Below are 22,366 nucleotides of genomic sequence, written 5' to 3' on the forward strand. Positions count from 1 at the left end.
AGTTTCTTGACAAGGGCTTCCAAAAGCATCCCTCTATTGGGTTCTTCCTCATTTTTCTTTTGTCTTCCAAGGCTGGACTAGTTGGCTGGGAAGAGTAGCTGAATCTAAATTTGTAGGCCCATCTTTCTCCTCTGCTTCTGCCTCATATACTGAACTGCCTGCCAGAAATTATCTTGGGAATATCTCAAAGGAGCTTCTAAACAAGCATGCCCAAATCAAACTCATCGGTGCCTTCAATGAAGCTGCATTCCCATGCAAGAGTCTATAATTGCAGTCTTGGCAGCTAGTTCAGAACCTGAATGTGGTCCAGGCTCAGCAAGCATTGGCCCTGTCCTGGGTAACTAACAGATGTAGGTGGGTTTCCTTGTCTCTGACCTTTCCCTCTCACATCCTGTGGGCACATCTTCTCTAATCCAGTCATAGAAGTCCAACAAACCTCATGCTGGGACCACTGTTGGGAAGTATTTTCAGTTTACAATATGAAGTCATATTTGGCTTGCTGCCATAATAAATGACAAATGTGCTGAGTTGATAACTACATCCAAATTAGCGATCAATCTTGTTATTGACCTTGATGTTTCTTGGCTTAAAATACAAATATAGCATCAAAAGAATATTTTTTAATTAAACATAGGAATTCTGGAAGACTATAAATCAGAGAGATAAGTTTGTAGTTTGTTGGAAGTACACCAGTGAATACAAAGATGATGTGTTAGAGGAAAATCTAGGCAAACGTAATGTCTCAAGTTAAAATGAAAATCTTTTTCTTCTGATTACAGGTTTTTAATTTGACATATGTCTGGTTAATCTTGCTTGGCCAAAAATGAATAATAAAGAGGTCAGAAAACTTTTAGTCACCTATTATTCTGGCTAAGCTGTTTTCTAAGGTAAGGAATCTAAATTTAAAATAGCTTAAGTGAAAATTATTATCCTTTGGAAATTCTTGACTTTATCCTGATAATACTTTTATAATCATTTACCCAAGGCAAGATTCCTTCAGGATGAAGAAAAGGGGTTTTGTTACCTACTGAGTGTATTTTCAAGTTTGATTTATGGGTGTAATATTTGTCAGGTCTCAAATAACAATAAAAACATTATATCATTGAACACTTTTTAGCTTATTTGATATGGTAATAGTTACAGGAATGGTCTTTGGAAAGAGTTGGAATTTTGGTTCTAATTCAATGTTTGTTTATTTAACTATATATACCTTATAAAGTTACTCCATTAGAGGGGATACTTAATTAGAAGCTCAGTAAACTATAGTTAGTATTATCATGATTATGATCATAGAAGCTATGTGGCAATAGAGAAAATACTTTATGGTTCACTTGGAGATGGGATCTCATAGTGTTCGAAGGACATATCAATAGTTTGCATCATCCAAAGTATTATACTGAGGTTTACTAAGAAACTTAACAAATTCTGATTTTCCAGGTACTCTTAAGTTGAAAAAATGGACTAAAGGTTTATGTTTATCTCCCAAATTCATATACTGAAATCCTAACCTACAAGGGGAAGGTGTTAGAAAGTAGGGCCTCTCAGAGGTAATTAGGTCATAAGGGCCAAACGCTCAAAATACAGAGGGTACTGGGATCGGGACATTAATGAGAGGGATCCCAGAGAGATCCTTAACCTCTTCATGTGAGCTTCCAGTAAAAAGACAGCCTGCAGATCCCAGAACTGAGAGACAATATATTTCCGTTGCTTATAAGCTATTTCCAGAAGCCTAGGTAAGAAATACCCTGCTGCTGGAGAGACAGCTCCTGGGTTAGGAGAATTCACCGGCTGCTCTTCCCGTAGCTTCGGTTTGGTTCTCAGCACTCACATGGCAGGGGATCCAGTTCCGGGGGATACAATGCCTTCTTCTGGCCTCTGTGGACTTGCATGCACATGGTACACTTTCACTCATACACATAAAAATTAAGTATGAAATACCCTGCTCTTCACTCTAGTATGAGTTAACTTGGGACTCTATTAGAGAATCAATTGCTTTAAAGTGGAGTGAGGTAAGAGTTATCATTGCCATTTGTATTGCATTATGGTTCTACATTTTATTTTTATTTGTTTAATTTATTTAATTGAATTTTTGTGTATTTCATATAGAACATCTCAAACAATTTTAATAATCTTTATACCCCCATCCCCAATGGCACCCTCCCATAGCTCCCCATCCCCACTTGAGCCCATAGACTCTGTCATCCCTAAGGTTCATGGAACATAGAACAGGGATAATAAAGAGGACACTCATGAAGCTCTCATTTCTCAATAATGAAGCTCCCTCCTATAGCAGGTCACAAATAGCCAAAGTATAGAAATCAAGGGTCTGCTGAATGATTGTCCTTGGACAGGATCCCTTTATTAAACTTCATCCACCCAAGGCTCAGTGACCACCGCAGAAGAGGGGACAGAAAGATTGTAATAGCCAGGGAGGAAGTACATGACCATATGGAAACAGTCCTACAAGCTTCTGGGAACCTGCTTATATGATTCTATGGCAATGATACCAGTTATCATTGCCTTTTAAATAGTTTTTCCCATGAAGTCTAGATTCTATTATGCCTAATCCATCTTCATCAACATTATGGAGCATCTACTAAGTTTAGGCTATAGGCTGAGTTCTGAGAGTCTTGCTTTGACACATGTTGCCCAGGCTGGCCTTGAATTTGAATTCCACCAGCTCCAGTCTCTTGACTAGGGTTTATAGGCTTGGATCACTGTGTCTGGCCTTCTATCTTTTAATAATCGCATTAGAATCATGAAAAGATGAAAAGATGTATCATAAATACATCATAAAGGTTACAGGCCGAGAGCAGTACTTTTATTCTAATTTTCAACTTGACAAACCAACTCTATTACACCAAAAAAACCTAATAAATACTATACATGCTCCAGCTCACCCATCTTGGGAGAAGAAAGTAGTAGAGTGATCAAAATTAAATAAGTCTTTGCTATCAATTTACTGAAAAACTCAACTACAATTTTTGAAGTGTATTGTGTAACTTGCCACATGATTTCCTATTTAAGAGGAAATAATTTTGATTATATATATATATGTATATAAATGTTCCTGACATACATGAACTGATTATGCATATTAGTGGGGTTCAGTGTAATATTTCTCTATGTGCATATATTCATATACTGATCAAATCCAATGTCCCCTTTTAACCGCCACTCTTCCTAATTTCTAGTAACCATTATTCTACTTTCCTATCAACACTTTTAGCTTCTACATATGAGAGAGAACAGGTAGTATTTGTCTTTCTGTGTCTGGCTTGTTCCATCTAGCAATGTCCTCTGGTTCATTTAACTGGAAATGATTTATTGTCTTATTTTTTATGGACAGTAGTATTTCATCATGTATATATGCCATATTTTCTTCATTCATTTCTTGATAGGCATCTAGGCTAATTCCATATCTACTGGGAGCAGGGCTGCAAGCTTTGGTGTGTTGGTTTCATTTCCTTTGGATATATACCTCGAAGTGGGAAACTTGGATCACATGATAGCTCCAGTTTTAGTGCTTTGAGGAACCTCTTTATAGTTCTGCATAGTGGCTGGATTAGTTACATCACCATCAACAAGACGTAAGGGTTCCATTCCTCTGTATCTTTTCCAGCATTCGTTCTTTGTTTTGTAGCACTGATTGTGAACCGAGATGTTGTTTCATTGTAGTTTTTTCCTTTGCCCCCAACCTCACCTTCACTGTAGTTTTGGTTTACATTTCCCTGATGGGTATTCAGTGCTTTCATATATTAAATAAACATGTGTTTAGATCATTTTCCTATTTAAAAACTTGTTTGTATTTATTTTTATTTTTTTATTATTTTTAATTTTATGTGTATGCGTGTATTTCCTGCATGTAGGTTAATTACACCCATGTCGTACAATACCCACAGAGGTCAGAATAGGCTATTGGATCCCTTGGGACTGGAGTTATGGATAGTTGTTAGCTGCCATATGGATGCTGGGATTTGAACCCGGGTCTAGCTGCCATCTCTTCAGCCCTGAAAAACTTCAAGTTTTTAAAAAATATATTTCATTTATTATTTTTATTTGATGTATATGAGTATATTGTCTGCATGTGTGTAAGTGCACCCGGGTTGTGCAATGCCTGGGGAGGACAGAAGAGGCCATCAGATCCCCTGGAACTGGAGTTACAGACAGTTGTTAGGTGCCATGTGGGTGCTGGGATTTGAACCCAGGTCTTCTGCAAGAACAGCCAGTGTTCTTAACTGCTGAGCCATCTCTCCAGCCCCCAAAACTTGTTAAGTTTTAAGATAATTTACTCATTTCTTTCTCAGCAAATTAATTATTGGCAGACAGGAAAGATACCAGTTTTTGTGTTCCTTCATTTTTCTGTAATTGTTTTGTTTAAAACTTCTAGAACTATGTTGAGCAACAGCAGAGGGAGCGAACACCCTTGTCTTACTCTGGATCTTAGAGGAAATGCTTTCAGTTTTTCCCCATTCAGCATGATGTTGGTTCTGGGTTTTTATTAGGCTTTCATCATAAAGTGATGTTGGATATTATGATCCTGTTGATGTGATGATATATTACATTTATTGACTTATGATTGACTTATGTATTGAAACAACCTTGTACGCCTGGAATGATACCCACCCAATCTCTGTGGATATTTATGATGTGCTATCATTGTATTTGGGTTATAGAATTTTGCTGGGAATCTTTGCACCTATGTTTAGAAATTGTGGTCCATAGTTTTCTTTGCACATGTGCCCTTGTTTGGATTTTGTAGTGTTGGTATCATAGAATAAGTTTAGAAGAATGCCCTCCCTTTCAACTGGTTTTAAAAAAGTATTTTATTTTTAATTTGTGTGTGTGTGTGTGTGTGTGTGTGTGTGCATGCACATATGAGTAAAAAGTGTTCATGGAATCCAGAAGAGCCTGTTGGGTCCCTTGGAGCTGGAGTTACAGGTCATTGTGTCAGCCTGACTGATATGGGTGCTGGGAACTGAATTCAAGTCCTCTGCAAGAGTAGTGCATGCTTTTAAATCACTGAACTATCTCTCCAGCCCATCAATTGTTTTTAAGTTTGAGAAGAATTGGCATTAGGTTTTCCTTCTTCCTTTAAAAAAAAATGGCAGTGAAGGCCTCTGGCCCTGAGTTCTTTCTTTAGACTTAAAAGATGTGTATGAGTGCTTGCCTGCATGTATGGATGCATACCATATATGTGCCTGGTGCCCTCAGAAGCCAGAAGAGGGCACTGGGTTCCCTGTAATTGGAATTGCAGATGGTTATGAGCCTCTGTGTGAGCATTGGAAACCAAATCCGGGTCTTCTGCAAGAACTGCAAGTACTCTTTTAAAATATTTTATTATTTTATTTTATGTGTATGCATGCATTGCCTGCGTGTAGGTAAGTGTGCCCGTGTCGTGCAATGCCCACGGAGGACAGAAGAGGGTGTTGGATCCCCCGGAACTGGAGTTACGGACAGTTGTTAGCTGCCATGCGTGTGCTGAGATTTGAACCTGGGTCTTCTGCAAGAACAGTCAGTGTTCTTAACCACTGAGCCTAGAGCTGAAAGTAGTCTTAATCACTGAACCAACCGTACAAGACACTTTTTGAAACTTTTTATTACTTATTCTCATTATTTGTTATTGTTAGGTTGTTAATGTGCTCATGGCTCAATTTTTATGAGATATATGTGTCCAGAAATTTGTCCACTTCTTTTTGTTTTCCAATTTGTTATCATACAATTTTTATAATAGCTCTTAGTAAGCATTTGTATCTGTGGTATCAGTTGTAACATTTCCCTTTTCATTTATTTTTTTGTTCAAAATCAGGACAATTTTATTATAAATATTAGACACAAGTGTTAAGAATAAAATTGTTGGGAAAGATGAAATGAAGAGATTCTCCCAAAATTCTCAGAAAAGCAAAGAACCAGGACTTTTCAGAACATCTGTGCTATGACTATGTTTCTTAAAGTGCCCCTTGTATCCATTACTGTGAGATAAATTAGAATCTAAGAGCTTCTGATTTGTGTTTACAATTCAGGGACGTTGTTCAGATATTGCATAATATTGCAGAAGTTTAACAGGAGACAGGTCCCTGACTGTTAAAAATAAGAATGTTGATCTAGCAGAATAATTGTCTCAGAGCATTGCCTTCCACTGGGGAGGATCAGAGAGACCTGGTTTCTAGCACTTAACCAAAGCAAGATTAAACCAAAAGAAAATTGGGATCTATAAAAACTACATGGTGTACGACAAGTGCCCGAAATAGTCATTGCTTTTCTTTTCTGCCTGCTTTGCTCTTTCCACAGTTCTCCAATCTACCATACTACAGCTCTGTTACAACCATGCAAACGCTTGGCTTTTATATGTCATGGGTGTGGTCTGGACATCCATCAAGGATCCATGGGGGTTAAGGGCTCATTCCCCACAGTGGTGCTATTTGGAGATGTTATGGAACCTTAAAGAAGTGAGGCAATGGGCAGGCGTTAAATGATTGAAGACATGAAGCAATTGTTCATGTTTTGAAGGTAGCAGACCCAGCTCCTCAGTGCCTTTCCTGGGCTTCCTGGCTTGAGTCTTGTGCCTGTCCTGACATTCTCTGTTCTCGGAGGGACCCTTATCAGAACAGAGCCAACTCATGGCATGCCTTCCACCCTAAAATCAGTGAGCTAATTAAAAATTTTCTTTATACAAAGAGACCTGCCTCAGATATTTTATTTTAAGAATTAAAGATTAAGTAGTAATCTCGTGACAGAATAAGAATGGAATAAAATTTGAGTGTTGCTGTAAACAACCTGTCTGGAGGCTGTCAATTGTTACTCTGCTTTTGACCCAAATATACATTATTAACTAGAAATTTGTTTGCTCCTGAGAGTTTTCTGATGATTTCTTAAATAAATACTTTATTGAGAATTTCATACATGCATATAAGGTGTTTCCATGCCCACTCCCTCCCCTCTAACTCCTCTCATTTCTCCCCATCACTTTTTTCTGATAACTTCATGTACTCTTTCTTTGATTTTTTATGGGGCTTTTGGCTACTCTAACATTCCCCCTTCTGAAGAGGTAACCCTAAAATTTTTTAAGGATTAGATAAAAACTCCCAAATATTTTCAACATTTTTGGCCTTTGGAATGGGGTAGGTTGCTAAGAGGTCCAAGGACATTGTGAGTTTTAGCCAAGAAACTGGATACTTTTCTTTGGGGTCTTTTTACCCTAACTGCCTAGCAAATTCCTACTCCTGTTCTTATCACACCATCCTCTGAAGAGGGTACCCAAATGATTTTATTTGGGTCTTCTCGCTTTTTTTCCTTGGTTAGCTTAGCTAAAGATGTTTCAACTTTTATTCTCAAATGCAGACTTGTTGCTTCACCAACCTTTTGTGGGTCTTTTGTTTTATGCTCTGATTTTTTATCATTTTTCTTTTTTTCTTTCTTATTATTTGGCTTGAGTTCTTGCTTTCTTACATCCTTCAAATGCATGGTTTGGTTAGTTACTTGAAATATATTTTTGGTGTAGGCACTTATTACTATAACCTTCCCTCTTACACACTGTATAATTCCCTTGATCCTTTGATGATCCACTGCTTATACCAAAGTGTATTGTTCCATGTCCATTCATTTGTATAGTTTATAAAAATTTCTTTTGTTGTTGACCTCTAACTTAATTCTTTTGTGATTAGAAAAGATTCAGGGCATGGTTTCAGTTTGTTTGAATTTGTTAAGCCTTGTTCTGTGGTCCAATATATAGTCTATCCTAGAAAAAGTTCCATGTACTGATACAAAGAATATGTATTTTGCTGTTGTTGGTTGGAATACTCTAAACCACTGTTTGATACATTTGACCTACAGCATATTCTAAGTCTGATATGTCTTTGATCTTTTTTCTTTGTTTGGAAGTTCTGCCTATTGATAAGAATGGAGTGTCAAATTCTCCCACCAGAGCCCCTCTCTCCCCTAGGCCTAGTAGTGTTTGCTTTATACAATTGAGGACTCCGACAAATAAGTACATATAGAGTTACCATCATTTTATCCTCTCGTTGAATTGATCCTTGATCATTTTATAATGACCTTCTCTGACTCTTCTTATAGTATTGTCCCCAAATCCATTTTTCCTGTGTGATTAGCTACTCCTGGTTACTTTAGGTTTTCACTTTCTTGGGCTATAGTTTTCCATTCTAACTCTTTGAATCTGGTGAAGCGAGTTTGTGTAGGGAGAATATTGTTGGATTTGGGTTTTTTTCATTCAGTTAGACTGAGACTACCTTTTGGTATTTTTTTAAAACTCTTGTGGGTTTTTTTTTCTTTTTTTACATTTATTTATTCACTCTGTATGTGTGGAAATCAGAGAACAACTCAGAGAAAGGGCAGGAGTTGGTCTTTTCTTTCCACCATTTGGGTCCTGGGAATGCAATCCAAGCCATTAGGCTCGATGACTTTACCTATTGAACCATCTCACTAGGTGAAGATTGTATTTTTTAACTATCCATTTATGTACACAGTAATTAATGATAGGGGCTTATTCTGGCCATTCTGTTGATTTTCTTCTAGCTGTTTTGAATATTCTTTGTTCTTTTCTTCTCTTGTTCAACTTTGTGTTTTTAATGATTTACTATGTTGATGAGTGATTTTTTTTCCAAGTTCTCTTTTGTATATCTGTCCTTCTGGTGGGATTTATGTTTTTACCTGTTTTCATGATACTAGTTTTCTGTCTTTCATTTCTGGATATAGGGCATCCATCTAAAACATTTGTATAGCAGATTTGGTGGCTATGAATTTCATCAGTTTTTGCTTGTTGTGGGAGGGGTATTTCTTTGGACAAACATGCCGAGTTTAGCATTCTTGGTTAAGACTTGTTTCAGGACTCGGAGTACAATATTCCTCCTCTTCCTGGCCTTTACAGTTTCTGCTGAGTCTAATAGGGATATACTCCACTGGGATTTGGCACTTTGCTTTTGAAGATTTGAGAATTCCTTCTTCGTCTTGCGCTATTGAAATAATATGCTATTGTAAAGCTCTTTTCTGGACATGTCTATTTGTGATTCTATATGCCTCCTATACTTGGATTTCAGTATCTCTTAAAGTTTTTAAAAATCATTTCATTAAATAGGTTTCTATACCATTAACTTATTTCTCCTTACCTATTCATTTAATGCTGCCTCAAAGGTCTAGAATGCTTTCTATATTCTTAATTTATTCTTTTTTGACTAATAGAGACATTTCAAAAAACCTGTTTTCAAGTTCAGATATTGTTTCTTCTGCTTATTGTGTTGTTGAAGATTTCAGCTGAGTTTAATTTGGCTTATTCAGCTACTCAGTTCCAAGACATCTGTTGGGTTGTTTTTTTTCAAAATCTGTATCTCTTTACTGAATTTTTCATTTGTCCTCTATTCTGTATTCCTAATGGCATGCAAATTTATCTCTTGCATCTCATCGGGCTTTTAAAATAATCATTCTTTTACATTTTAATCAAATATTTCATCTGTATTTATTTCTTTTCAGTTTGTTAGAGTTGTGTTGTTTTGGAGGTGTAACTTACCTTGGTTTCTCATATTTCTTGTGCTCCTTTTTGAGATTAGCATGTGTGTTGGAGCAGGTATCACTGCCAGTTTCATAAAGTAAACTTCTTAATGTTTTTCTCAGGAAGATATATTTTTTAGTTTTTTAAAATTATTTTTATTTTATGTGTATGGGTGTTACACCTGCATGTATGTAAGTGCACTCATGTCGTACAGTGCCTGTGGAGGACAGAAGAGGGCATCAGATCCCATGAAACTGGAGTTACAGATATTTGTTAGCTACCATGTGAGTGTAAGGATTTGAACTCTGGTCTTTTGCAAGAGCAGCCAGTGTTCTTAACTGCTGAGCCACCTTTCCAGCCCATGGAGATACATTTTTGCATGTGTATTTGTTATGCAATGTTGGCTTTGATTTTCAGCTGGACACCATGGGGTTGACTTTCTATAGCCTTTTTTGTTTTGCTGTGATTAATGACTTTGTGCATAATATGTACTGGATGGGCTTGGAGAGACCAAATAGCTCTGCCAACCATGCATGTAATAGGAATAGCAGTTCACACAGGCAGATGTGATGTGGATGGGAGTTCAGTGTATGTTTACTTTTGCCATCAAAGCATCTGGTACATGCAGTTCCAGGAGTGGTGAAAACCATCGTACAATGTCTGTGCTGTTCACACCCAACCCAGACAGCACCACCTCTCTCTGCTAACGGTGTATGCCTGGGAATGGGGTTGAGTCAGGTTTTTTGAAGTAGTATTTGCTAGAGCCAGGACTGTCATGCAACCCTATGATTCCTTTAGCAGTAGCATGCACGTCATTCACTCTCCAACCAGTCAGTAACAGGCCCCAGACTGTGGCACATGAGCAACCGCCTTCATTTATTGCACTGTCAAGAGTCCATATTTGGCTAGCCTTTGGTTGCTGACAGCAAGTGCCTGATCTGACTCTCTCTGTGTCACAATGCTCATTTCCTCATAAGGCATCCAGTGGGTTTAAGTTACAGTCACTCTGGGCCTCTGTAAACATGCAGCAGGGATTGGGCCATGCGGGAAGTTTCTAACCCTCAGAGCAATTCGAACTGAGAAAATAACTCCCTTTCCAAGATGACTACAGCACATTGTGTGTCTGCTGGGAGAAGACTTGGTTCTTCATGAATGAAGAGGGACTGTGGGACAGCTCTCTTCACTTATCTTGGAAATCTAATTTCCTGTTCACGTGGCTCTCTCTGCCATCTCACCTGGTTCTTTGAGCCATTGGCTACTTTAACTAGACCTCTAGGAGCAGGAGGAATTGATACACACATTTTATTGAGTACATGAGTGCCCTTTCCTGTCTCTGTCCTAGGACAGAGACCATTTTAATTGGGACATCAGAAGACATTTGTAAGCCCCTACTATCATGTGTAAGTTCTGACTTGTGTACAAGGGGGAAGTTATGTAAAGATAAAAAAGTGGAATTGGAAGAAAAAGAACTGAGAATGAATCTTCCAACTCATGGGGGATATAAATGTAATATGAGCAAACATGTTACATGACAGGCCAACATTCTTTGCCAGTGCTTAGACAACTAAGGTTATTATTTCATTACTTTGTCTTGAAAACAAATAATCAATTCTCATTTATTCAGTTTGTATGAATGCGAAAGTTCTAGAATGGTACCCAACTTTAATAAAAATAACAGAGATCCTGAACCAATGAACCTTTCAATATGACTTCTGAATCATAACATTTGAAGTAATTAAACTGTATGTTAATAAGATAAACTATGAAATGATTTCATTGTTTCAGGCCACTTTAGCATACTCTAATTCTTTAAGAATATATTTGTTTTAGTTCAAAATCAGCATTTACTTAAAAGGCAACTAGGAACTTAAGGCAAATTTATTTTGTGAAAAATTACTTTCAGATACTTTAGAAAAGTAGGTGTCATTAATGTTTTGATCAATCCTTCCTACCTAACAGGTTGGGAATTTCTGGTCGAGATATTTAAAGATGCATAATATAAGATAGCTGGTAACTTAGGTAAGAAACTGCTATCCTGATAAACTGGTATATCTTCCTTTATCCTGTGTCTTCCTGGTAAATTTGCATAATTTTTAATGTTGATGTGCACATTCTCTATCACTTAAAGGTTCTGTGGAATTTTTAGAGTTTGTACTTCTGTCTCATTGTATCCTGTTTGGTGTTGAAATGAGATGGCTGCACTGTGCTGCATCCCCCAAAAAGAATCAGCTTTAAAATCTTGGTTCTCAATCTCTTTTTTCTCTTGTTTTGGCTTAAACAAATCTCTTGCTACTTAAAAAAAAAAAACAAACTACTAAGCATACATGATCTGCTCAGTCTAGGCCTTGATTAGAAAAGAGCAACTTGATCTAATGTACAGAATGATGATAAAAAATTGCTAAGAATATTGGAGGAAAAATAAGCAAATAAAGTATAGTCATATGTTTACATAGTATAACAGCTCTTATTGTTGGACTTCGAGAGGTGTTATATATGAAAATCTCCCAGGGGAGGTAGTAATCATGGTTCTTTTTTTTGTAAGGCGATCCCCAGAAAGAACAGAAATAAAATAGTGACCCAGAAAAAATGGTATTGGTTAGTGTGTGGCCCTGGATATAAGAATACAAAACAGAAGCCGATACTCTGTTGTATTTTGGCCAACTCATTTTTATAGTCAAGCATTTAACAAAGGAAAGGCTGACCAGGGAAGCTATGAGGTTGGAGAAAAAGCACTCCCTTTGACTGTCCTCAGCTGGAGCCCTACAGGAGGAGTTTTCTTTTCATAGACTGCTCAGTTGAAGTTGCCAGATGTTACATGGTATAAAAGCATTTTGGTATAACTATACCAAGAACACATGGTTCAAGCTTGGTATGTCTTATTTTAAGCTTTTCTTAAATGAGCAGGTTAACATGGAGCTTATCGAGACAGATTTTGGAACATCAGTAATCACTCAGTAAATTTTTCCTGAAATAAGTTTAACTTTGGGAGGAGGGGTCAAAAAGAGTATTATCCTATGCATATTTCAGATACTAGTTTTACTCTGGTAACCCCTCCAAAAGAATCCAAGTAAAAGAACAGCCCCAAGGACTTACATCTCTTCCAATCAGGTCCTCTTGGTTTTCCACAATTCCCCAGGGGGCGATACCTATGGTACAAATCTTCCCTCGAGACTTAGATGCATGGTCCTTCAAGGCATCTCCCACATGACGAATGACACCTAGGATCAGAGACAGAGCATTAACCAGTGGCCTTTCCATCATTCTGCAGGAACGTAATGAGTGCCTTTCACTTTGGAGAAGAGGTACTACATGCACAATTTTGACACATTAATATACCAACTACACATACTTAAGAGACACACCTTAAAAGCATTGGCTGTAATGCCAGTATTTGTCAGACTTGATACAAACTCCAACAATGCACTTTTTACTAAAATTTACATGGAAAAATAATAAGTGTGTAGTGTCTATAAAAATAACCTTTTTTATAAACATAATGATTTGTTAGAATAACTAATAATCAACACTTTGTATCCTGGAAAAACTGTATATACAACACGATATTAAATATGTACTGCAGTCTGTGAATGAATTAGTGCCATTTGAATAGCTGCTTAGGTAAGATTTTATTAATCTTAATTTCCTCTTGCACAATATGGAAAGCTTAGCTGTAATGTTGCCTTACTCAATGGAAAATTTATGCTAAAATATGTAAGTACACCTTCAATCATCATTCCAATTGTTTCCTTCTGCTAATAATGGCCTCTCTCTCATAGTTAAAAGCAGGGAAACTCAGTTTAAAAATGGTAGGGAATCTATCTCTTGTCTATAAATGATTTAAAGAATTTGCAAATTTTAAACCTTTAACTTCCCTTTTAAACAATCATTTCTTTTTTAAAAACTGACTTATTTTTATTTTATGCATATAAGAGTTTCACCTGCATATATAAGTGTACCCATGTTGTGCAAACCCTGCAGAATCCAGAAGAGGGTGTTAGAGCCTCTGGAACTGACTGGAGTTACAGATGCTTTTTGGCTGCCATGTGGGTGCTAGAAACTGAACTCAGGTCCTCTGGAAAAGCAGCCAGGGCTCATAACCACTGAGCTATCTCTTCAGTCCCCCAAATCATTTCTATATAAGACTTGTAAGATACATTTTCTGAGACAAGATGCTCCCACTTATCAAAATGCTAAATTCTACCCATTCTTCTGAGAAAATTCATACTCAGTGCCGTCTCCCCTATGAACATTTAGTTGGATGTGATTTCTTATGTGTATTGCAGTTTGTGAGTCCCTAACAGTTTAATATGCCACATAACACATTCTGCAGTGATGCATAACAACATGTGAGGCTTCTTCTCTGACAGAAAACTCCTTGAAGGCGAGGCTGGAAAGTCAGTGTGTTACTCAATGTGATGTGTCTTCAGGGACAGTCTAACCCAAGATAAGAGCTCAGAAGCTGTGTGCTGAACTAACTACAGAAGCAGAACACGCCAGGCTGCTTCATCATGGAGAGATCATACATGTCTCAGTAATTCAGTTGTGAAGTAGTCATAAGATCAGGCAAAAGAGCTTCCTTTAAGAAATTAAATAAAACAGCATGAATGACCACGAGCCCACAGTGTTTTGTGCTGCCAGGCTTGGGGAGAAGCCCTTTTCACTGTCAGCTTGTCTGGATATTCTACATATAAATACTGCTAAAAATAAACCTACAAACAAGAAAGAGTAAGCCCGTAAATACTAATGCTAGCATGCAAAGCACATCAGGGCCCGGCTGGATAAGTTAACCTTGTGGTGTGCTCCTCTGTCTGTCACAGTTTTCTCACTACCAGCCTCAGCAGCCGTCTTCAGAGCCTTGTACTCTGAACTAGAGATGAACTGTTTGCTTTATAGTATTTAGGCCGTAAATTCTTTGGTGCTATTGAATGTATTTCATAAAAGAAGAAAAACAGTAAGCAATGCTCCAGCTTCCTCAAGACAGAAGACTGGTTGGAATTTGTTTTGAGCCTTCAGAATTCTTTGGTGTTTCTCTTCACATCAGGAAAACAAAAGACTCACTAATTTATAGGCAACTGCTTCCTACTTAGTAGAGAGTAAAATGTGAGGCCTAAAACATGAACAGTCATTGAAATAAAGTGTCTCTTTTGTAAAGAGGGACAGCAGTAAGAGCTTCCTGAGGTTAGTTGAAGATGTTGCCAGCTGATTTCACTGGGCATGGGCCATCTGCAGCATTCACTGCCAAAACCTTTCCAGGTAGTTGTGTGCTGACTGCTCACAAGTTCTAACTATGTAGGACATTTGGCAATGTAGGTGTCACTCAAACAGCATCCAACTAAAAACACTGAAATCAAAGAAGATTGAGATAATGTTATTTAAAGCTAGTTGGTCCAGTGACGAGTTTGCATGAACTTATTGCAAAATGACTGGAACTTCTGACTAAGATAATTTACCAAAAAAAGTTTACAGAAAACCAATCCATTATCTGCTGCATATTATTAATTTTCTGTAGATAAGCACTTAACTGCAAATGGGCTTATGAGAATTTATTTGGTAACACAATATAAAAACTTATTTAGCAAGGAGGAAAAGGTATTTGGAATCCACCTTCTGTTGATGCAGAACATTTAATGAAATATTTAAAATGATAAACACATAATAATTTAGACTTAGTACTACAATTCACATCCCAGATGGGAATGTCATTCAAAAAAAAAAAAAAAAGGGCTGGGGAGATGACCCAATGGATACCTTGAGGATCTGAGTTTGAATCCAAAGAACCCATGTAAAAGCCACGTGTGTTAGTATGAGTGTCTGCATTTCCAGGGCTCCTATTGAAGATGGAAGGCAGAGATGAGAGAATTCCCAGAGGTTCAAGGGGGCCAGCTAGCCTAATGTATACAGTAGGGAACAACAAAAAGATCCTGCCTCAACCAAGGTGAAAGGTGAAGACCAACACCTGATGTTGGTCTCTATCACCACACACATGCTGTGGAATGTACACACTCACATTTAATACACATGAACATGCGTATACACACACACATGCACACACACACGCACACACACACACACACACACACACACACACACACACACACACATACCCCAAGAAGAAAAAGGTATTTGGTACCAAGTTTGAAATTGCTTAAAGCGCAGATGCAGATATTCCGATGGAAATCAAAAGTTAATCTTAAAAAAAATCAGTGGAGGGCTCTGGAGACATAACTTAGGGGTTCAAACACTGGCTGCTCTTGCACCGGACCTGGATTCAGTTCTCAGCACCCACATGGCAGATAATAACTGTCCAACAATCCAGTACCAGAGGATCCAATGCACAGCACACACACAGTACACTTCTATGCATACAGTCAAAATACTCATATGTATAAAAATTTTAAAAAGAGCAGCCCCCCAAAATCAGTGGCTACATATGACAACTTGAGCTACTGAAAACATTCTGGAAAATTCCATTGGTCATGTATACAAATTCTACACAGACAACATTACAAGAAAAGCCACCTCTTACATTCAGTTTCTCTAGTTGAGAAATAACTGTGTAGTATCACTTTTTTTTTTTTTTTTAAAGGGAGAAACAGTGAGAGGAGGGCTAGCCAGAGAGAGTGGAAACACTGAGTGGAATTGAGGTAGGGAGGTATAAATATTTTCAATGACAGACAAAATGACGACATTCTCATGGCCCATGCTGTTCCTTCCATTCCACTCTCTGGTTACCTGTGTTGACCCCACCAGTGAATATCCACGCTCCAGTTGTCATGGCTGCTTTGATGAGCCCTTTCCCAAAGACTTGCTTGAGTTTGGGCTGGAGCTCAAAGTTCTGCAGTCCACCGTGCACAGAGATGAGAAGCTTGGGAAGCTCCAATTGCCATTCCTTGGTCATCAGGTGTAGCAGCAGATCAGGTTTCGTATCAAAAGACACTCGCACATACTAGAAAAAAGGCAGATGGTTAGAGGGATAGACAGGGTTGCCTGAGGCTGCCTGTCTTTCCTGGTGGCTGTTGTGTGTGTCCCTACCTGAAGAAAATATCTTATGTGAAATCAAACATTTTAAAGAGGATGGGTTATTTCTTTTACCAAAAGAGCCTTCAGGAGACAAAATGATTCCAATTTTTAAAGGTTTTCTTGAAATTGAGATACTGAAAGTTTGAAAATTGAAGTTTTTTTTTAAATGTAGTTTAAGCATAATTTTCCTGCAATTAATTGTCTAAAAGAAATCATGTTTATATTTTACCATTGTTTATATTTATGAAACAGTTTAAACATTCCTAATATTTTCAACAAGATTAATTCCTTTAAATACATTAGGTGACTATAACTGTGCCTCTGTTTTTTTATTATTTTTTAAAAAATTATTTAATAACTGCATCATTAGAAGAAACATTTCATTACAGCATTAACATATTCAATAACAATTTCCAGAGCAAAGATGCATCTCTTTCAAAATTGGCTATAAATTTTTTGGTTCACAGTTGAATGAATACAGTTATACAATATTGAACTCAGTATAAACCCTGTAAGATAAAATTGAATGAGGTTTTAATCTTTAAAAAAACATCTGCATTTCATTTTAAAATATAGTTTCATACAGAAAAACTCATTTTTAATGCTACTAACACTTAGATGTTTGCATATTTGTTTCAAATCTCTATGTATCTGACTATTACTAGTCACAGTCAGTTACTTTCTGAGATCCTTGGCACCTGAGCATGGATATAAAATCATCAGGTAGATTTCAATGGTAATGTTTTTCACATATACTAATTAACATGAAGTAAATTTATATGCTTCTTCCTCAAATAGAACTAATTTTTTTATTTGTTGATTTTTTTGTGTGTATTTCATACAGAACATCCTAAACAATCTTATTCATCTATATACACACATCCCAAATGGCACCCTCCCATAGTCTCCCCCGCGACTCTGACTGGAGCTCATATACTCTGTCATCCCTGTTACTGTCCACTGTGTTGTCGACACCGCCAGCCATTCTCCAGTGCTTGTCCACCTGCTGAATCTGGTCAGCCTATCGAGAGTTCCTTGTTTTAGGAAGATCAGCTCTTCCTCATCTAGCAGCATCAGTTGTCAATATTCCTTTAAATAAGATTGGGGTCTGATGTTCATTTTCCCAATTCTATGCTGTGTTACTCTCTGGGAGTCTCTTGGGCCACCCTGGCCAACAACTCAAAGGAAGGTATCTCCTGTCTGACATTGTTTCTTGTTATGTAGCTTTTAGCTATACACATGAACTCTTAAAGAATTATATTGACCCCTTTAATATTTGGTTATTCTTTCCTTTTGGGTGTTTAAGGTCATACAGTTGGTCCAGATAAACCAATTTATTTTCACTCTTAAGGTCATTTGAGAATCTGTTCCTCAGGGGTCACATGGGCTTGGGAGGAGCCCCTGGCTCCTTTCTTTTTAATGGCTGGCTTCACTCGGAAGCATAGAGGAAATGTTTCCTCTGTGTTGACCCTCCTGTTTGTAGACTGGACACTGGTTCAAGTCCATCTCATGGGTCTCCACGTCCTCCTTGATCAAGAGGACAGATGACGCACCACAGTCACAGGACATTTTCAGAGATGGTCATAGTCCCCTGGAGCTTAGTTGACTTAGGAGGACAAGGAGAAAAAAATTCCCTTTATGTCCTCTGACCAAATTAGTATAGGCCTCAAAGTATGGCTATTAGACATCCAAGAAGGTTAGTTCCACCAGTCTGGTACTTTTAATCACCATGTGCTATGTAGATAAAGCTTGGGCAAAGACCAAACGTTCTCAGATAAACCTTGCCTAGACATGTATTATATTCTTTGAGCTAGCTGTATAATTTGTCAGTAGATTGTTTGATTAATATGGTTCCCTCTGGTTTTTTTTTTTTTTTAAAAACTAGCTAGGCATTATTTATCTCTTGCATTGTCTAACCCTTCCACCATGGTTTCCCCATTTAAACTGCCCCCATTTTCCCCATTTCTCCCTTATAATACACTTCTCCTATGGTCCCACCTCTCTTGAGTTCCTTCTTTCCCTTTATCCCCAAGTTTCCTTGTATAACCTTCCCTCCCCTTCCCCTTAAAACAACCCCATTTTTATCCATATCTCCCGTATTAATGCCTATTTCCTACTGTTCTTCTCTTTCAATTCTTTTCCTTTACCTCCCTGCTTCCTTTTCATTATCCTGGTTCCTGTAGTTATGTGTGGATACATACTTATTGTTATTTTTTAAATGTTTTTTATTAATTTTATTTATTATTTTTATTTTATCTGTATGAGTGCTCTGCCTACATATATGTAAGGGCACCTTTGTTGTGCAGTGCCCTCAGAGGACAGAAGAGGGTGTCAGAACTCCTGAAACTGAAGTTAAGGATGGTTCATAGCTGCCAGTTGGTCGTTGGGAACTAAACCCGGGTCCTCTGCAAGGGCAGCCATTGCTCTTAACTGCTGAGCCATCTCTCCAGCCTTTGATTCTTTTATTTTTGAAAAACCCTAAAAATTTACATAATAAAATAAAAAAAAACTTAAAGTAGGGTAAAGCATATTATATTTAACTATAGTTGCACCTCAAATATTCTATGACTATCTCTTTATCATCTAGCTATCTTCCATGTGTTTATTTTATTTTGCTTTATGAGACCTTATATAGCCACGACTAGCCTGTAACATACCATGTGGTACAGACTGACCTCATATTTGTAGTGGCTTTCTTGTCTCTGCCTTCTTTTCACTGTGATTAGAAATGTGTACCCAGCTCAAATATTTTATCTTTAAAAGACAATTGACAGAAAAATGTCAATGATTCCTGTAGAGTAGTTGAAAAATGAAAGTCTATAGCAGAAATCAAGGTTTTGCTAGATGCAACTGGAAGTTATAAGTATATATAAATTAAATGCTGTAAATATAATGATGAAAATCTATAGGACCACATACATGGACAATAATTCAAGTCCTTAACTACACATCTGAAATATGAGGCAAAGATGGAAAGTTTTTGAAATGTACTACAGAGTTGGTGTGAAATGAAAGGAGATTCAGTTCCTAAAGAGAGTAGAAGTTTAAGAGATTTGGGAGTACTAGAGCAGGGTAGGGTCTGAGAGTCACTCCTAGAACTGCAACCCTTGAACATCAGACCTGACGGCTTTATGCAGTGTGGGAGAGTCCTTAGAGAGCCCCATAAGAAACTCGTGCAATTAAAAGTGACCAACCCTGAAACACAGGAGGAAAAAAATAAGCACCTCTGCATAGAAGAAGGCAGCGAGGAAACTTGCCTACCTCAACCTTGACTCTGGATAGATTGAGAAAAGAATTCGCCTTTGATTAAATGATTTTAAACACAAGCAGGTCAATCCAGAGGTTTGCCATTGGTACCATCAGTGAGTTATGTGACATGAAAGCAGTATATGAATGTAAACGGTTCCAGTGGAATGATGGCTGCGGATAACTGGCAGAAGCAAATGTAATTCTTTCTTTGAAAGAATGCATCATCAGTCCAGGTCAGAAATAATTCCCATAGGAAAAGAGCGTTCCATAGTAATAAAAACCACACAAAGCAATAAAACAGCATGAATGAAAACCAAAGGCGGCAGTTGATGAGGATCCTCAGAGACAGTGAGATAGTCACAGAACACAGAACAGCTACATTTAGCACGCTAAAGGTAACAACTGAGCATGGGTGTAAGAGTGAGGAAGAAGATGCTAGAAGGGTTGACTGCGGACTTTGAGAAAAATCAAGCAGCTTATTGACATTAAAATGTAATACTGTAAATGAAAATTGCCATGGACAAATTAAAGAACGTACTGACAATGGATTCTGGAAACAAACCAGGTGCAGCCTAGAAATATGAAAGAATTGAAAACACAAGAGAAAACACGATAAAGATGCTTGGGAGAGATAGACAGCAACACAGGGGTAATGGCGGAGGCACCATGAAGAGCTACTGCAGAGTGTTTCTCAGAACGACTGAAGGACACCAGCTCTCAGGTCCAGGAAGCTCAACGATCCCTGAGGATAAATCACAAGAACCCCCACTCACAGATACCTCACAAACAGCAACCCTAAAAACAGCTGGGAGGAAGTATCACCTCTGGAGGAGTGGTCATTACACTAGAACTCTGATCCACAGCAGGAGCAATGGATGCCAAAAGCCAGCAGAAACGACCTGCCATTCTCGAGTTCCACATTTGGGGGAAAAAAGTTATATGTTTCTTCAAAGTGAGAGAAAATGAAAGCCTTTATGACTGCCAGCACTGAGGTTACTTCTGACAGGTTTCACTGGAGGAAAATTTAAAGTACAATAATGGACAGAACACATATGATCCAGATGATGATCTGGAATGCAAAGGGGGGTTGTAAACTAATGAATGACTATGTAAAACCATGTTGATTACATAATATGAAAAATAATCATGTCCAATTTATAGTGTAAAGGGATGGCAATAAAGCATTAGACAATGCAGTATATAAATTATATGGAAAGTAATAAAAATTGTAGCATTCTTTTTTAAATTTTATGTATATGAGTGTTTTGCTTGCATGCATGTAAGTTCACTTGAGTCATTCAATACCCGCAGAGATCAGAAGAGGGCACTGGATCCCTGGAACTGGAGTTACAGACAGTTGTTAGCCACCATGTAAATGCTGAGAGCTGAACCCAGGTCCTCTGCAAGAGCAGCCAGTACTCTTAATCACTGAGCCATGTTTCCAGGCCCCAAAATTACAGCATTCTTAAATCCATGCTACATGGGGCTGGGGATGTAAGTTAGTTGGTAAAATGCTTGCCTAGCATGAATAAAGGTATATCTTCATCACCACATACACTGGATATGGTGGTACATTCCTTTAATCCTGGACTTGAGAGGCAAAGGTAGGAGGATCAGGAGTTTAGGCTAAATGAGACACTACATCACAAACAAAACAAAATAACAGCAGCAACAACAACAACAAAAAAATACACGTTGGGCCAATGAGATGGCTCAGTAGTTGAAGGTGCCTGCCACCAAGCCTGACAACTTGTGATGGTGGAAGGAGGAAATCAACTACTGAAAATTGTCTCTGACCTCCGTGCACACACACGTAAAAACCATTAAAAGTGATGTATAAGAGAGAAAAAAAATGACTACCTAGATTTAGTATTCTATAATTGCAATCCTAGCACTGGAAGGTACCGGCAGGAACATCAGTGTGTGTGTGTGTGTGTGTGTGTGTGTGTGTGTGTGTGTGCCTGAATTCATGGAGTGGGAGTCAGTTCTTTCCTTTCACCATGTGGGTTCTAGAAATGAAATTCAGGTTGCCAGCCTTGGCAGCAAGCACCTTTCCCCACTGAGCCATCCCACCAGTCCCTTCATCCAATTTAGTTTTTTGAGACAGGATCTCTCAGTGAACCTGGAGTTCACTGGCTTGATTAACTTGTCTGGCCAGCAAGCCCCAGGGATCCTCCTGTCTCCATCTCCCCGGTGCTGAGATTTCAAGCCTGTGCTGTGCCAGACTTATTATGTGGGTGCTGAGATCTGAGCTCAGGTCCTCATGTTTATGTAGTGAGCACTTTATCAACTGAGCAAACTCCACAGGCCCTGCAGCTCTAGTTTTTGAGGTTCATACCATTGCCCTCATGTACATAAACTGACTCATGTACTGCTTTACAGTAAACTTTAAAAAAAATAGTACTCTAAAATGATGAAAACAATACAGTATAGCACAGCAAATACATAAACCAGTGACATAGTTATCAAGTCCTGTCTAGGATAATATGATTGCATATGCTTTGTTTTTATAGGACCTGCAGTGCAATGTCACCACACATGTGAGGAACGTGATGCTCTATGACATTTAGACTTCATCATGGCACTAGGCATTAG

General features: G+C 38.0%; 1 protein-coding gene across 22 annotated transcripts in view; it reads right to left on the reverse strand.

Moving 5' to 3' along the window:
- The window catches only part of Trpm3 (transient receptor potential cation channel subfamily M member 3), a 559,244-nt gene that overhangs the window by 270,056 nt on the left and 266,822 nt on the right, over nucleotides 1–22,366 (reverse strand). For all 22 annotated transcript variants that reach the window (XM_008842767.1, XM_008842777.2, XM_008842766.1 and 19 more), the window contains exons 4-5: nucleotides 16,235–16,448; nucleotides 12,596–12,720 (exon numbers count right to left, since the gene is read on the reverse strand). In XM_008842767.1, the coding sequence (XP_008840989.1) occupies nucleotides 12,596–12,720; nucleotides 16,235–16,448 (339 nt within the window). The remainder of the gene's footprint in view (nucleotides 1–12,595; nucleotides 12,721–16,234; nucleotides 16,449–22,366) is intronic.

The sequence above is a fragment of the Nannospalax galili genome, unplaced genomic scaffold (assembly GCF_000622305.1).
Source record: "Nannospalax galili isolate Female #2095 unplaced genomic scaffold, S.galili_v1.0 scaffold761, whole genome shotgun sequence".
Classification (NCBI taxonomy): Eukaryota; Metazoa; Chordata; class Mammalia; order Rodentia; family Spalacidae; genus Nannospalax; species Nannospalax galili.